Consider the following 18215-nt stretch of genomic DNA (forward strand, 5'->3'; position numbering starts at 1 on the left):
TGGAGGCTGAGACAGGAGGGGTCAGGAGACACTGTGGCCCCATCCGATGATACCCCCGGACAGGGCCAAACAGGAAGGATATAACCCCACCCACTTTGCCAAAGCACAGCCCCCACACCACTAGAGGGATGTCTACAAAGCCCACAAAGATCTCCGCCACGGCACAACCAAAGGGGGGGTGCCAACCTCGACAGGAAGATCACATCAGCGACTCAACCCACTCAAGTGACGCACCCCTCCTTGGGACAGCTTGAAAGAGCACCAGTAAGCCAGTGACTCAGCCCCTGTAATAGGGTTAGAGGCAGAGAATCCCAGTGGAAAGAGGGGAACCGGCCAGGCAGAGACAGCAAGGGCGGTTTGTTGCTCCAGAGCCTTTCCGTTCACCTTCACACTCCTGGGCCAGACTACACTCAATCATACGACCCACTGAAGAGATGAGTCTTCAGTAAAGACTTAAAGGTTGAGACCGAGTTTGCGTCTCTCACATGGGTAGGCAGACCATTCCATAAAAATGGAGCTCTATAGGAGAACGCCCTGCCTCCAGCTGTTTGCTTAGAAATTCTAAGGACAATTAGGAGGCCTGCGTCTTGTGACCGTAGCGTACATGTAGGTATGTACGGCAGGACCAATTCAGAGAGATAGGTAGGAGCAAGCCCATGTAATGCTTTGTAGGTTAGCAGTAAAACTTTGAAATCAGCCCATGCCTTGACAGGAAGCCAGTGTAGGGAGGCTAGCACTGGAGTAATATGATCAAATTTTTGGGTTCTCGTCAGGATTCTAGCAGCCGTATTTAGCACTAACTGAAGTTTATTTAGTGCTTTATCCGGGTAGCAGGAAAGTAGAGTATTGCTAACCTAGAAGTAACAAAATCATTTTTCTGCATCATTTTTAGACCGAAAGTTTCTGATTTTTGCAATGTTACGTAGATGGAAAAAAGCTGTCCTTGAAACAGTCTATGTTCGTCAAAAGAGAGATCAGGGTCCAGAGTAACGCAGAGGTCCTTCAATTTTATTTGAGACAACTGTTCAACCATTAAGATTAATTGTCAGATTCAACAGGAAATCTCTTTGTTTCTTGGGACCTAGAACAAGCATCTCTATTTTGTCCGAGTTTAAAAGTAGAAAGTTTGCAGCCATCCACTTCCTTATGTCTGAAACCCAGGCTTCTAGCGAGGGCAATTTTGGGGCTTCACCATGTTTCATTGAAATGTACAGCTGTGTGTCATCCGCATAGCAGTGAAAGTTAAAATTATGTTTTTGAATGACATCCCCAAGAGGTAAAATGTATAATGAAAACAATTGTGGTCCTAAAACGGAACCTTGAGGAACACTGACATTTACAGTTGATTTGTCAGAGGACAAACCATTCACAGAGACAAACTGATATCTTTCCGACAGATAAGATCTAAACCAGGCCAGAACTTGTCTGTGTAGACAATTTTGGGTTTCCAATCTCTCCAAAAGAATGTGGTGATCGATGGTTTCAAAAGCAGCACTAAGGCCTAGGAGCACGAGGACAGATGCAGAGCCTCGGTCTGATGTCATTAAAAGGTAATTTACCACCTTCACAAGTGCAGTCTCAGTGCTATGATGGGGTCTAAAGCATTTCGTACACATTGTTTGTCTTCAGGAAGGCAGTGTGTTGCTGCGCAACAGCCTTTTCTAAAATTTTGGAGAGGAATGGAAGATTCGATATAGGCCAATAGTTTTTTATATTTTCTGGGTCAAGGTTTGGCTTTTTCAAGAGAGGCTTTATTACTGCCACTTTTAGTGAATTTGGTACACATCCGGTGGATATAGAGCCATTTATTATGTTCAACATTGGAGAGCCAAGCACAGGAAGCAGCTCTTTCAGTAGTTTAGTTGGAATAGGGTCCAGTATGCAGCTTGACGGTATAGAGGCCATGATTATTTTCATCATTGTGTCAAGAGATAAAGTACTAAAACACTTGAGTGTCTCCCTTGATCCTAGGTCCTGGCAGAGTTGTTCAGACTCAGGACAACTGAGCTTTGAAGGAATACACAGATTTAAAGAGGAGTCTGTAATTTGCTTTCTAATAATCATGATCTTTTCCTCAAAGAATTTCATGAATTTATTACTGCTGAAGTGAAAGCCATCCTCACATGGGGAATGCTGCTTTTTAGTTAGCTTTGCGACAGTATCAAAAATAAATTTCGGATTGTTCTTATTTTCCTCAATTAAGTTGGAAAAATAGGATGATCGAGCAGCAGTAAGGGCTCTTCGATACTGCACGGTACTGTCTGGTGTGGTGCCATTTCCGTTCAAATTTTCTGGAAGCTTGCTTCAGAGCTCGGGTATTTTCTGTATACCAGGGAGGTAGTTTCTTTTGAGAATTGTTTTTAGTTTTTAGGGTTGCAACTGCATCTAGGGTATTGTGCAAGTTTAAATTGAGTTCCTCAGTTAGGTGGTCAACGGATTTTTGTCCTCTGACGTCCTTGGGAAGGCAGAGGGAGTCTGGAAGGGCATCAAGGAATCTTTGTGTTGTCTGTGAATTTATAGCACGACTATTCATGCTCCTTGGTTGGGGTCTGAGCAGATTACATGTTGCAATTGCAAACGTAATAAAATGGTGGTCCGATAGTCCATGATTATGAGGAAAAACATTAAGATCCACAACATATATTCCATGGGACAAAACTAGGTCCAGAGTATGACTGTGACAGTGAGTCGGTCCAGAGACGTGTTGGACAAAACCCACTGAGTCGAAGATGGCTCCGAAAGCCTTTTGGAGTGGGTCTGTGGACTTTTCCATGTGAATATTAAAGTCACCAAAAATGTGAATATTATCTGCTATGACTACAAGGTCCGATAGGAATTCGGGGAACTCAATGAGGAACGCTGTATATGGCCCAGGAGGCCTGTAAACAGTAGCTATAAAAAGTGATTGAGTAGGCTGCATAGATTTCATGACTAGAAGCTCAAAAGACGAAAACGTTTTTTTTTTTTTGCTATGGTAAATGTTAGCAACACCTCCGCCTTTGCGGGATGCACGGGGGATATGGTCACTAGTGTAGCCAGGAGGTGATGCCTCATTTAACACAGTAAATTCATCAGGCTTAAGCCATGTTTCAGTCAGGCCAATCACATCAAGATTATGATCATTGATTAGTTCATTGACTATAGTTGCCTTTGAAGTAAGGGATCTAACATTAAGTAGCTCTATTTTGAGATGTGAGGTATCACGATCTCTTTTAAAAATGACAGGAATGGAGGAGGTCTTTATCCTAGTGAGATTGCTAAAGCGAACAGTATCATCACACACACTTACACAGAGACAAACTGGGACTTGGAACCAGTTATCTAACTGATCTAACTGCACAACAAAAGTCCTCCAAGGCAAGCACAGTGACTGGGACTTCAGCTGGGAATAACTCAACACCCTTCTGTCTACACGACTCAGGATCTTCAGTAGGAGATTGGGATGAAAAATGTGCAACACAGGCGCACACACACACACACGCGCACACACAAGCATGTGCACACACACCCATGACACTCATGGCAACCAGAAGATGTAATCTCTCTCTCTGTCCCCTCCACACATGGCTGCAGACCTACTGAATGTTGAGTAGCAGTGACAAATCTTGCTCCTCTCTATTCCCTGTGTCCCCGGCTGACGGTGTGTGTGTGTGTGTGTGTGTGTGTGTGTGTGTGTGTGTGTGTGTGTGTGTGTGTGTGTGTGTGTGTGTGTGATGATACTGTGACAGGTACCCATGGTCCTATCACTGACTGGTCTCATCTCACAGAGGTCAGAGGAACACAAGGAGCCTTCTCGTACCATCTCCCCCTGTATTTGTGACAGGGCCACCCAACTCCACAACAGTCACCCTTTCCTCTCTGTCTTTTACTAACATGTAAGGGTGCACTGAAGAGTGGGTGGACATGGTATGGATTTGCACTTGCATTTTCCTGCTAGTTTCTTTTCATTGTTTCTGACATATAGCTGTGCTAGCCTGTATCTCACTCTTACTCAGTTTTACCTATGGCTTTTTGAGAATGCTTTTAAAAATCATTTGGAGAAAGCACATTAAATGGTAACAAGCTAAAAGTTCCACACAATATTTCACATACTCCATAAGCAAGTAGCAATAATGGATCGATTATAGTTATGAAGGGTGGGAAGACTAGCCTGAAGGCACCACTGAACATTTCCTCTGTGTTCCTCTCTCTCTCTCTCTGTCTCTCTCTGTCTCTGTCTGTCTCTCTGTCTGTCTCTGTGTGTGTGTGTGTGTGTGTGTGTGCACTGTTCACTGTCAGATTTCAGTTTCCACTACCTCCTATCCATCACATGTAAATTAGTCTAGTGTGAATTAAACAGTGACAGCTCTTGGCTAGATTTCAGTTGCACTGCAATGAGGCAGTTTTATTCAGACAAAAAAACATTGGTTGGGAGTTTGTGTCTGGGTGTACAGCACATTTATTCAGCTTAGCTTTGTTTCATAGCTATTTACTATAATTTTACTCATGTCGCCAAGTGTAGGCTAACTGAAGTCACAGAGGAGGAAATGGTCTTGACTTATTGTCCTGACAGTGTTGTTTGGTGTCACTTCATGAGTTGCACATTGGTCAATTTGGAAAGATATGGAAAGAGATGGGTAGTAAACCCTTTAACATAAACTGCTGTCAACAGCTCAGTCTTTGAGTCTGACATTTCCTATCAGCTTCATTACATTTACATTTAAGTCATTTAGCAGACGCTCTTATCCAGAGCGACTTACAAATTGGTGAATCCACCTTCTGACATTCATCTCTGTCTCTCTGCTTCTCTCGGTCTCTATCTTTCTCATTCTGTTCATCTGCAGTCTCTCTCTGTCTTTTTCTCTTGGTCTCTCTCTCCCTCTTTGTCCTTGGGTGATGTGTGTGCGTGAGCCACTGTGACAGAATGAGATAAATTAACATTAGGAAGGATCATGTCTGTCTTATCTGCTATTAGGTACACTGGAGTACACAAACCAAACAATCACTCTGCTGCAAAAACACTGGCATAGATACTAAAAACTGAAACGCAAAACGATTTGTGTTGTATTTATCACTTAGAAATGCTGAGTTTGAAGTGTCCCTTCTTGAGCTTATGCCCAACACTCATACAGAGAGTGATATATACATGTTCTCAGTGCAGTATTCGTACAAAATTGTTTCTCAGGTCTGAAATGTATATCATCATTTCTGTTAATATAATTCATTAGGCACAGTTTTAAAATATTTGATCAATCACATAATAATGGTACATATCAGCCAGGATCAGAATATGACATTTTAGCGTGTCCGTACAGTATGTGCACATATCACCTGCATGTGTACGAGTAGGCCATTGCTCAAGGAGAGACTACAGTTAGACATTTTAGCATTAAAATATGATAGAAACAGACTAACTAGGTAGCTAATTCAAAACATATATTGTAGCCTGGCTAGTTATCCCTCTAGTTAACTGTTTAGCTATTATTAGCATGTATTCATGTTTTTGTCATGTCCCCAAAAACTTTCCACCGACACTCGCAAATAAGGTCATATAAAGTTGATGTACACAGACGTGGGCTGCCCAGTGACACGAGCCTACCAGACGAGCTAAATCACTTCTATACTCGCTTCGAGGCAAGCAACACTGAGGCATGCATGAGAGCATCAGCTGTTCAAGGCGACTGTGTGAGTAGGCTCTCCGTAGGCGACGTGAGTAAGACCTTTAAACAGGTCAAAATACACAAGGCTGCGGGGCCAGACGGATTACCAGGACGTGTGCTCCGGGCATGTGCTGACCAACTGACAGGTGTCTTCACTGACACTTTCAACATGTCCCTGATTAGGTCTGTAATACCAACATGTTTCAAGCGGACCACCATAGTCCCTGTGCCCAAGAACACAAAGGCAACCTGCCTAAATGACTACAGACTCGTAGCACTCACGTCTGTAGCCATGAAGTGCTTTGAAAGGTTGGTAATGGCTCACATCAACACCATTATCCCAGAAACCCTAGACCCACTCCAACTTGCATTCCGCCCAAACAGATCCACAGATTATGCAATCTCTATTGCACTCCACACTGCCCTTTTCTCACCTGGACATAAGGGAAAACTTACGTGAGAATGCTATTCATTGACTACAGCTCAGCGATCAACACCATAGTTCCCTCAAAGCTCATCACTAAACTAAGGATCCTGGGACTAAACACCTCCCTCTGCAACTGGATCCTGGACTTCCTGATGGGCTGCCCCCAGGTGGTGAGGGTAGGTAGCAATACTTCTGCCACGCTGATCCTCAACACTTGAGCTCCCCAGGGGTGCGTGCTCAGTCCCCTCCTGTACTCCCTGTTCACCCACAACTGCATGGCCAGGCACGACTCCAACACCATCATTAAGTTTGCAGACGACACAACAGTGGTAGGCCTGATCACCGACAATGACAAGAAAGCCTAAAGGGAGGAAGTCAGAGACCTGGCCGGGTGGTGCCAGAATAACACACAATTTTCAGGGCCTTCCTCTGACACCGCCTGGTATAGAGGTCCTGGATGGCAGGAAGCTTGGCCCCAGTGATGTACTGGGCCGTTCACACTACCCTCTTTAGTGCCTTGCGGTCAGAGGCCAAGCAGTTACCATACCAGGCAGTGATACAATCAATCAGGATGCTCTTGATGGTGCAGCTGTAGAACCTTTTGAGGATCTGAGGACCCATGCCAAATCTTTTTAGTCTCCTGAGGGGGAATAGGTTTGTCGTGCCCTTATCACGAATATCTTGGTGTGTTTGGACCATGATAGTTTGTTGTTGATGTGGACAGCAAGGAACACCGGTTAATCGGAGGGCAGAAATTATTCAATATTAAAGCATTAGACATCTCACTAAAGGCATCAGTCATACAAAAGGTATACTTAAACCCGAAATGGTTCTCTAGTAAAAAAAAATACATGTATTTAACATTTATTTAACTAGGAAAGTCAGTTAAGAACAAATTCTTACAACATTGATTACAACTACAATTTTTGGTTATTTGAAAACATTGTTGTTGTTTAAACGAGCCTTAGAAAGTTGGTTGCATTTTCAATTTAATCCACCTGAAAAGACAGAACAAATAATACAACAAATATTGTGGTTAAATTCTTATTACTCCTATTTTTCAATACATTTAAAAAGTATAATCTTTGTAAATATAATACATAGGACTGGTGGAGTTATGTCACACATGCAGCTAACACAGACATACTGTGGGGCAAAAAAACATTTAGTCAGCCACCAATTGTGCAAGTTCTCCCACTTAAAAAGATGAAAGAGGCCTGTAATTTTCATCATATGTACACTTCAACTATGACAGACAAAATGAGAGAAAAAAATCCAGAAAATCACATTGTAGGATTTTTAATGAATTTATTTGCAAATTATGGTGGAAAATAAGTATTTGGTCACCTACAAACAAGCAAGATTTCTGGCTCTCACAGACCTGTAACTTCTTCTTTAAGAGGCTCCTCTGTCCTCCACTCGTTACCTGTATTAATGGCACCTGTTTGAACTTGTTAACAGTATAAAAGACACCTGTCGACAACCTCAAACAGTCACACTCCAAACTCCGCGATGGCCAAGACCAAAGAGCTGTCAAAGGACACCAGAAACAAAATTGAAGACTGAATCTGCAATAGGTAAGCAGCTTGGTTTGAAGAAATCAACTGTGGGAGCAATTATTAGAAATGGAAGACATACAAGACCACTGATAATCTCCCTCGATCTGGGGCTCCACGCAAGATCTCACCCCGTCGGGTCAAAATGATCACAAGAACGGTGAGCAAAAATCCCAGAACCACACGGGGAGACCTAGTGAATGACCTGCAGAGAGCTGGGACCAAAGTAACAAAGCCTACCATCAGTAACACACTACGCCGTTAGGGACTCAAATCCTGCAGTGCCAGACGTGTCCCCCTGCTTAAGCCAGTACGTGTTGTTACAGCTCCTCCTCTGCAGTGCAGGGGCGGTTCCTCCTGCAGGCAGAGGAGGGTCGTTAGTGATTGGAGTCACCTGGGCTCTAAGTATTTAAACTGTGTCACTAATCACTTCTCTCTCTCCGCTCCTCCAGGTATGAACCTGTTTTGTTTGTTCTTTTGTAGTTTTGCATAGTTTTCACTCAGTCATTCACACACACAGATTCACGCATCCATGCACTTTAAATACACATTACATTATGATACTTCCACACCTCATTCATTTTATTAGTTTAAAGTTAATAGTTTTGTTTACAATAAAGAACATTTTTTAATTGGCTTATACCTGTTGTTCGCGTTCCCTCATTTTTGCTGAGTTGCATCCAAAGAACACCATACCTACTGTGAAGCATGGGGGTGGAAACATCATGCTTTGGGGCTGTTTTTCTGCAAAGGGACCAGGACGACTGATCCGTGTAAAGGAAAGAATGAATGGGGCCATGTATCATGAGATTTTGAGTCCATCAGCAAGGGCATTGAAGATGAAATGTTGCCGGGTCTTTCAGCATGACAATGATCCCAAACACACCGCCCGGGAAACGAAGGAGTGGCTTCGTAAGAAGCATTTCAAGGTCCTGGAGTGGCCTCGCCAGTCTCCAGATCTCAACCCCATAGAAAATCTTTGGGGGGAGTTGAAAGTCCGTGTTGCCCAGCAACAGCCCCAAAACATCACTGCTCTAGAGTAGATCTGCATGGAGGAATGGGCCAAAATACCAGCAACAGTGTGTGAAAACCTTGTGAAGACTTACAGAAAATGTTTGACCTCTGTCATTGCCAACAAAGGGTATATAACAAAGTATTGAGAAACTTTTGTTATTGACCAAATACTTGTTTTCCACCATAATTTGCAAATAAATTCATTAAAAATCCTACAATGTGATTTTCTGAATTTTGTTTTCTCATTTTGTCTGTCATAGTTGAAGTGTACATATGATGACAATTACAGGCCTCGCTCATCTTTTTAAGTGGGAGAACTCTCACAATTGGTGGCTGACTAAATACTTTTTTGCCCCACTGTATGGAAATGTCTGCTCTATGCCAATAATTATAACTAATTGCAGCATTACCACAAAAATTGAAGAGGCAAGTGGAAGGGTGCGGTAAGTAAAGGAACTTGTCTGTCAGCCCTGCATTAAAGACCAAAAATGGTTCAAGAAAATATATACCAGTTTCACATTTAAGGACTAAAAAATTGACAGCTGTGCCTTTTAAAAATGGCAAAATAGTTGAAGAGATTTTCGATGTACCAATTCCATGGCACATGGTTTATGAATTGACAAGAAAAACGACTCCGGATTGGAAACTTTGAATTTTTCAATTTAAATCTTGCAACCAATAGAATGTTATATATGTGGGGGCCATACAATCTTCCCAGCTCTGCAGATTTTGCCGCGAGGAGGCAAGGTCATTAGATTTATTTTGGTACTGTCCATATGTACCTTGTTTTTGGTCACAGGTCCAGGAATGGCTGAAGAATTGCAACATTTACCTAGAACGAACGCTGCAGATAGCAGTACTGGGTGATTTGAAAAGTCATAGTCAATTGGTCTGTAATATAATTATTTAAGCAAAAATGTTTCTTTAATTTACAATCTGTATAAACAATGATAATAGACAGGTTCAGTACTTTTGTGAAGCATCACAGCACATTTGAAAAACATGGCAAATAAAAATCCATAATGGATGGTGTTAAGAGATAGATGGGAGGGGTTGAATGAAGCTAAAGGGTGGGACTAATAACAATAAGAAATGTTTTTTTAAACATACAGGGTCTTTAAAATGTACAGTTGAAGTCGGAAGTTTACAAACACTTCAGTCATTAAAACTCGTTTTTCAACCACTCCACAAATTTCTTGTCAAACTATAGTTTTGTCAAGTCGGTTAGGACATTTACTGTGTGCATGACACAGTAACAATTGTTTACAGATATTATTTCACTGTATCACAATTCCAGGTGCTAGAAGTTTACATACACTAAGTTGACTGTGCCTTTAAACAGCATGGAAAATTCCAGAAAATTATGTCATGCCTTTAGAAGCTTTTGATAGGCTAATTGACATAATTTGAGTCAATTGGAGGTGTAGCTATGGATATATTTCAAGGCCTAGCTTCAAACTCAGTGTCTCTTTGCTTGACATCATGGGAAAATCAAAAGAATTCAGACAAGACCTCAGAAAAAAAAGTGTAGACCTCCACAAATCTGGTTCATCCTTGGGAGCAATTTCAAAATGCCTGAAGGTACCACGTTCATCTGTACAAAGAATAGTATGCAAGTATGAACACCATGGGACCACGCAGCCGTCAATATTGGGGCTGCAGGGTAGCCTAGTGGTTAGAGCGTTGGACTAGTAACCGGAAGGTTGCAAGTTCAAACCCCCAAGCACAATCTGTTGTTCTGCCCATGAACAGGCAGTTATCCCACTGTTCCTAGGCCGTCATTGAAAATAAGAATTTGTTCTTAACTGACTTGCCAAGTTAAATAAAAGTAAAACAAACAAAAAATACTGCTCAGGAAGGAGACGCATTCTGTCTCCTAGAGATGAACATACTTTGGTACAAAAAGTGCAAATCAATCCCAGAACAAGAGCAAAGGACCTTGTGAAGATGCTGGAGGAAGTAAAACAAGTCCTATATTGACATAACCTGAAAGGCCGTTCAACAAGGAAGAAACCACTGCTCCAAAAGCACCATAAAAAAGCCAGACTACGGTTTGCAACTGCACATGGGGACAAATATCATACTTTTTGGAGAAATGTCCTCTGGTCTGATGAAACAAAAATAAAACTGTTTGGCCATAATGACCATCGTTATGTTTGGAGGAAAAGGGGGTAGGCTTGCAAGCCGGAGAACACCATCCCAACCGTGAAGCACAGGGTGGCATCATCATGTTGTTGGGGTGCTTTGCTGCAGAAAGGGCTGGTGCTCTTCACAAAATAGATGTCATCATGATGCAGGAAAATTATGTGGATATATTGATGCTACATCTCAAGACATCAGTCAGGAAGTAAAAGCTTGGTCGCAAATGGGTCTTCCAAATGGACAATGACCCCGAGCAAAGTTGTGGCAAAATGGCTTAAGGACAACAAAGTCAAGGTATTGGAGTGGCCATCACAAAGCCCTGACCTCAATCCCATAGAAAATCTGTGGACAGAACTGAAAAAGCGTGTGCGAGCAGAGGCCTACAAACCTGACTCAGTTACACAACTTATTATGAAGGAAGCTTGTGGAAGGCTACATGAAACGTTTGACCCAGGTTAAACAATTTAAAGGCAATGCTACCAAATGCTAATTGGGTGTATGTAAACTTCTGACCCACTGGGAATGTGATGAAAGAAATAAAAGCTGAAATAAATCTTTCTCTACTATTTATTCTGACATTTCACATTCTTAAAATAAAGTGGTGCTCCTAACTGACCTAAAACAGGGAATTTTACGAGGATTAAATGTCAGGAATTGTGAAAACTGAGTTTAAATGTATTTGGCTAGGGTGTATGTAAACATCCGACTTCAACTGTATATACAGTGGGGCAAAAAAGTATTTAGTCAGCCACCAATTGTGCAAGTTCTCCCACTTAAAAAGATGAGAGAGGCCTGTAATTTTCATCATAGGTACACTTCAACTAGGACAGACAAAATGAGAAAAAAAAATCCAGAAAATCACATTGTAGGATTTTTTATGAATTTATTTGCAAATGTTGGTGGAAAATAAGTATTTGGTCAATAACAAAAGTTTATCTCAATACTTTGTTATGTACCCTTTGTTGGCAATGACAAAGGTCAAATGTTTTCACAAGGTTTTCACACACTGTTGCTGGTATTTTGGCCCATTCCTCCATGCAGATCTCCTCTAGAGCAGTGATGTTTTGGGGCTGGGCAACACGGACTTTCAACTCCCTCCAAAGATTTTCTATGGGGTTGAGATCTGGAGACTGGCGAGGCCACTCCAGGACCTTGAAATGCTTCTTACGAAGCCACTCCTTCGTTGCCCGGGCGGTGTGTTTGGGATCATTGTCGTGCTGAAAGACCCAGCCACGTTTCATCTTCAATGCCCTTGCTGATGGAAGGAGGTTTTCACTCAAAATATCACGATACATGGCCCCATTCATTCTTTCCTTTACACGGATCAGTCGTCCTGGTCCCTTTGTAGAAAAACAGCCCCAAAGCATGATGTTTCCACCCCCATGCTTCACAGTAGGTATGGTGTTCTTTGGATGCAACTCAGCATTCTTTGTCCTCCAAACACGACGAGTTGAGTTTTTACCAAAAAGTGTTGAGATCTTGCGTGGAGCCCCAGATCGAGGGAGATTATCAGTGGTCTTGTATGGCTTCCATTTCCTAATAATTGCTCCCACAGTTGATTTCTTCAAACCAAGCTGCTTACCTATTGCAGATTCAGTCTTCCCAGCCTGGTGCAGGTCTACAATTTTGTTTCTGGTGTCCTTTGACAGCTCTTTGGTCTTGGGCATAGTGGAGTTTGGAGTGTGACTGTTTGAGTTTGTGGACATGTGTCTTTTATACTGATAACAAGTTCAAACAGGTGCCATTAATACAGGTAACGAGTGGAGGACAGAGGAGCCTCTTAAAGAAGAAGTTACAGGTCTGTGAGAGCCAGAAATCTTGCTTGTTTGTAGGTGACCAAATACTTATTTTCCACCATAATTTGCAAATAAAATCATTAAAAATCCTACAATGTGATTTTCTGGAATTTTTTTCACTCATTTACAGACCTCTCTCATCTTTTTAAGTGGGAGAACTTGCACAATTGGGGGCTGACTGAATACCTTTATGCCCCACTGTAGGTTCAGAACTTTTGAAATAGCACAGTTACAAATGGAAATCAAACTGGATGGCCAGGACTAAAAGTAGAGGAAGACCAGGACTAAAAACAAACAAATTATAACTCTTGTATGTAATGAATACGCAGTGAGAAAAAAAGGTGTAGATTCACGCACAGAGCGCGGCAGGTGTCTATTTCGCCTTCACAGAAGGCAGGAATCGTGGTCACAGGCAGACAATGGTCAAACACAGGTAGGCAAACAGGCAGGTGAATCAAAACTAGGACTGATGGCTATAACTGGTTCTCACAAACAAGCTAGGGAAAGGCTTATTAGAGTCAAAATGAATACCTCAAATGCACAAACCGAATGAACTGAACTAAATAATGAGCTGATGAGCCCAGGTGAGGAACTAACATCAATGAACAAAAATGAAAGACAGGGCTACGTTCAAGAACACAATGAAACAGAAACACAAGGTTGACTTGTGAAAATAAAATACAAAACCTTACATTGTTAAATATATTGTCTGTAAGGTAGGTAGGTAGGTAGGTATGGGGGATTGGAAATTATGTAGACAATTACATTGTTGAACCATCAATCTATCCGCAGTATTAAAGCTGATCCACCCCCTACATAAATTTTATTTTTTAAATGAGCTGCTCAACTAGACCTTGGTTAATCCTCAGTCTGAAGAGCTACTGGGTGTGCAGTCTTTTGATCCAGCCTTGCTCAAACACACCAGAGCCAGTTTGTCATGTTTTTATTCAGTTGCCTAATAGGTATTGTACTTGGTGGTGGGATTAAGTGCCTTGCACAACGACAGGAGATGGTGCATGAGAACAAAGAGCAGCCTCCAAGTGTCTACCACATTTACAGTGCATTCGGAAAGGATTCAGACCCCTTGACTCTTTCCACCTTTTGTTTTACGCTACAGCCTTATTCAAAAATGCATTGACAAAGCGGAAATTGGTTTCTAGAATTTTTTGCAAAATGAAATCAATAAATAACTACAATATCACATTTGTATACGTACTTTACTCAGTACTTTGTCTTTGTCTTCTTGGGTATGACACTACAAGCTTGGCACACCTGTATTTGAGGAGTTTCTCCCATTCTTCTCTGCAGATCCTCTCAAGCTTTGTCAGGTTGGATGGGGAGCGTCGCTGCACAGCTATTAACAGGTCTCTTCAGAGATGTTAGATCAGGTTCAAGTCCGGGCTCTGTCTTGGCCACTCAAGAACATTCGGAGACTTGTCCCAAAGCCACTCCTGCATTGTCTTGGTTGTGTGCATAGGGTCATTGTCCAGTTGAAAGGTGAACCTTCGCCCCAATCTGAGGTCCTGAGAGCTCTGAAGCAGTTTTTCATCAAGGATCGCTCTACTTTTCTCCGTTCATCTTTGCCTTGGTCCTGACTAGTCTCCCAGTCCCTGGCACTGAAAAACATCGCCAAAGCATGATTCTGCCTCCACCATGCTTCACCGTAGGGATTCATCAGACCAGATAATCTTGTTTCTCATGGTCTGAGAGTCTTTAGGAGCCATTTGGCAAACTGCAAGCGGGCTGTCATGTGTCTTTTACTGAGGAGTGGCTTTCGACCGGCCACTCAAATCAGATGTTAATTGTCACATACACATGGTTAGCAAATGCTAATGCGAGTGTAGTGAAATGCTTGTGCTTCTGGTTCCGACAGTGCAGTAAAATCTAACAAGTAATCTAACAGTTCTCCAACAACTACCTAATACACACAAATCTAAAGGGGGGTGAATGAGAATATGTACATATAAATATATGGATGAGCGATGGCCGACCAGCATTGGCAAGGTGCAATAGATATAAATAGGTATAAAATACAGCATATACATATGATATGAGTAATGTAAGAGATGTAAACATTATTAAAGTGGCATTGTTTAAAGTGTCTTGTATGTCCATCTATATGTGTTGTCTATCTATTTATCTGTCTATCTAGCTCTTGTCTGTCTGTGTGTGTGTTTGTCTGTCTGTCTGTCTGTGTCTGTTGATTCACATATGTTATATGCTCATCATTTTCATTCATTCTGCTTAGTAACACAGTGCCAACAAAAAGGTGTGCATTCTCTTTCGTCTTACCTGTTCTCCCCATGTCTTTTTCTCCCTAAGCATGGCCTCTAACTATTCTTACTTTCTCTCTCCCTGTCTCACTAGGTGCGGACTCCAATAGTGAGTGCAGTTCAGGGAGTGGTGTTTTCCTGTCAGACAGCAGAGAGACCTCCCTAGCCCCATCCAGCGTCCCCTCCCTGACCCGACACTACAGAGGAGGAAAAGGAGGAGGAGGAGGAGGAGGAGGTGAAGACCGCAGTGACAGGAGCTCCAGCTCCTCCTCCTTTGAGGAGTTGGACATGGAACTCCCAGATGGACAGGAGGAAGCAGGGACAGAGCAAGCTAGCGACGCCCCCGGCAACAAGCACCTAGAGACAACCATAGAGGAGAGAGGGGTTGTAGCTGGGGGGGAGGAGTGAGGGGATGAAGTGGGGGAGATGAAGACGTGGAGGTTGGGGGATGAGGAGAGAATTGTAATGTGCAGTTTTCTATGGCTCTTTTTCAATTAGTCTTTCCTTGAATCCTCCCATTTTGCACTTCCTCCTCCAATATGGTTGAGGTGAGGAAATAGGATGCAGGGAATCACAGAAAGACTTGAGATAGAGCAATTGTGTCTTCCTACAAGTAGAGTTTTTTTACATTCCCAAACCTATCTTAAGGTGATGAGTTAGTCTGATGAGTGTGTTGTGTTGAGCTGTTGGTCAGGCAGAGTTCCAAAGGGAAAATGATTTCCTTCTTTCTGTCCTACTGTTGGTTGGCTGACAGAAAATAGCCTACTTGAAGAAAAAAAAACGTCAGGTAACCTGAGTTTCTTGAAATCCATGTTTGTTTTTAAGTACTTCATTGATATGATAAGCATGGTGAACAAGTGTGTTTGGATGCATTTTAGATTTTTTTTTACTTGATTGTTATGTTTTTACTATTAAAATTCTAATGATCATCCCTTGTGACTGATGTTTTGACCTTCATCCTGTAATTGCAGTAAAACTGTAGTGTATCTATATTTGAGATGATCTTACTTTTGATTTTTATATAGTGTTTTTCTTTTGAGTAAGACAAAAACTATTTAGAATATGTTTGTTTGGGTATGTTTTTTCATACTGTTTATTTTTCCCATCCTTTCAATCTGACCAAACAACTTGAAATCTATAAAATCAGTATAAGTACTGTATAAGCCGGTTGGTTTGAGCCCTGAATGCTGAAAGCTGTGGTATATTAGACTGTATACCATGGGTATGACCAACAAAAAAAACTATTTACTGGTCTAATTAAGTTGGTAACCAGGTTATAGCAATAAGGCACCTCGGGGTGGGGGTGGTATACCTAGTCAGTTGTACAACTGAAATTTTTCTTCCGCATTTGATCCAACTCCTCTGAATCAGAGAGGTGCGGGGGGCTGCCTTAATGGACATCCACATCATCGGCGCTCAGGGGCAGAACAACAGATTTTTACCTTGTCAGCTCGTAAAGGTTACTGGCCCAACGGTCCTACAAACCTGCCACCCCTGAAATGGCCAATATACCACAGCTAAGTGCTGTTCTTATGCACAACGCAATGCAGAGTGCCTGGTTACAGCCCATAGCCTTGGTATATTGTCCATTTAAATATGGCATGTTTTAAACTGGGTAATTTGGGTCCTGGCTGCTGATTGGCTGAAACAGAATTTAAGACGTGTGTGTATATAAGACAATATATCATAGTATGATACAAAAATACTTGTTTATTGTTCTATTTATGTTGGCAAACAGTTTATAATAGCAATAGCAACTTGGGTTTGTGGAATAAGCCAAGTATACCACACCCCCCCGGGCCTTATTGCTTAATTATATCCCGATGTCACAAGAATGTCAAAAAGACGATCAAAGACAACAACCCCTGAGCCACTGCCTGTTTACCACGCTACCATCCAGAAGGCGAGGTCAGTACAGGTGCATCAAAGCTGGGGCCGAGAGACTGAAAAACAGCTTTATCTTACGGCCATCAGACTTTTAAATCGCTGTCACTAGCACATTAGAGGCTGCTGCCCTATATAGCCTTGGTTTCTCAAATGATTGCCTTGCCTGGTTCACCAACTACTTCTCTGATAGAGTTCAGTGTGTCAAATCGGAAGGCCTGTTGTCCGGACCTCTGGCAGTCTCTATGGGGGTCCCACAGGGTTAAATTCTTGGACCAACTCTCTTCTCTGCATACATCAATGATGTCACTCTTGCTGCTGGTGAGTCTCTGATCCACCTCTACGCAGATGACACTATTCTGTATACTTCTGGCCCTTCTTTGGACACTGTGTTAACAACCCTCCACACGAGCTTCAATGCCATACAACTCCTTCTGTGGCCTCCAATTGCTCTTAAATACAAGTAAAACTAAATGCATGCTCTTCAACCAATCGCTGCCTGCACCTGTCCGCCCGTCCAACATCACTACTCTGGACGGTTCTGACTTAGAATATGTGGACAACTGTCTGGTTAGACTGTAAACTCTCCTTCCAGACTCACATCAAACATCTCCAATCCAAAGTTAAATCTGGAATTGGCTTCCTATTTCGCAAAACAAAGCATCCTTCACTCATGCTGCCAAACATACCCTTGAAAACTGACCATCCTACCTGCCCTCGACTTCTCAATAAATTGGATGCAGTCTATGACAGTGCCATCCGTTTGGTCACCAAAGCCCCATATACTGCCCACCACTGCGACCTGTACGCTCACGTTGGCTGGCCCTCGCTTCATACTTGTCCCAAACCCACTGACTCCAGGTCATCTACAAGACCCTGCTAGGTAAAGTCCCCCCTTATCTCAGCTCACTGGTCACCATAGCAGCACCCACCTGTAGCACGCGCTCCAGCAGGTATATCTCTCTGGTCACCCCCAAAACCAATTCTTCCTTTGGTCACCTCTCCTTCCAGTTCTCTGCTGCCAATGACTGGAGCAAATTACAAAAATCTCTGAAACTGGAAACACTTATCTCCCTCACTAGCTTTAAGCACCAGCTGTCAGAGCAGCTCACAGATTACTGCACCTGTACATAACCCATCTATAATTTAGCCCAAACTACCTCTCCCCCTACTGTATTTATTTATTTATTTATTTATGCTCCTTTGCACCCCATTATTTCTCTCTACTTTGCACATTCTTCCACTGCAAATCTACCATGCCAGTGTTTTATATGCTATATTGTATTTACTTCGCCACCATGGCCTTTTGTTTTGCCTTTACCTCCCTTATCTCACCTAATTTGCTCACATTATATATAGACTTATTTTTCTACTGTATTATTGACTGTATGTTTGTTTTACTCCATGTGTAACTCTGTGTTGTTGTTCGTGTCGAACTGCTTTGCTTTATCTTGGCCAGGTCGCAATTGTAAATGAGAACTTGT

The 18215-nt window shown here is 42.3% G+C and overlaps 1 protein-coding gene across 2 annotated transcripts in view; it reads left to right on the top strand.

Annotated features, from left to right (window-relative positions):
* The window catches only part of LOC135541664 (testis-expressed protein 264 homolog), a 99608-nt gene extending 83830 nt beyond the window's left edge, over window positions 1-15778 (top strand). For both annotated transcript variants that reach the window (XM_064967980.1, XM_064967981.1), the window contains one exon: window positions 14942-15778. In XM_064967980.1, the coding sequence (XP_064824052.1) occupies window positions 14942-15255 (314 nt within the window). In that variant the 3' untranslated portion in view covers window positions 15256-15778. The remainder of the gene's footprint in view (window positions 1-14941) is intronic.
* The last annotated feature ends 2437 nt before the right edge of the window (window positions 15779-18215 follow it).

The sequence above is a fragment of the Oncorhynchus masou genome, chromosome 6, assembly GCF_036934945.1.
Source record: "Oncorhynchus masou masou isolate Uvic2021 chromosome 6, UVic_Omas_1.1, whole genome shotgun sequence".
NCBI lineage: Eukaryota > Metazoa > Chordata > Actinopteri > Salmoniformes > Salmonidae > Oncorhynchus > Oncorhynchus masou.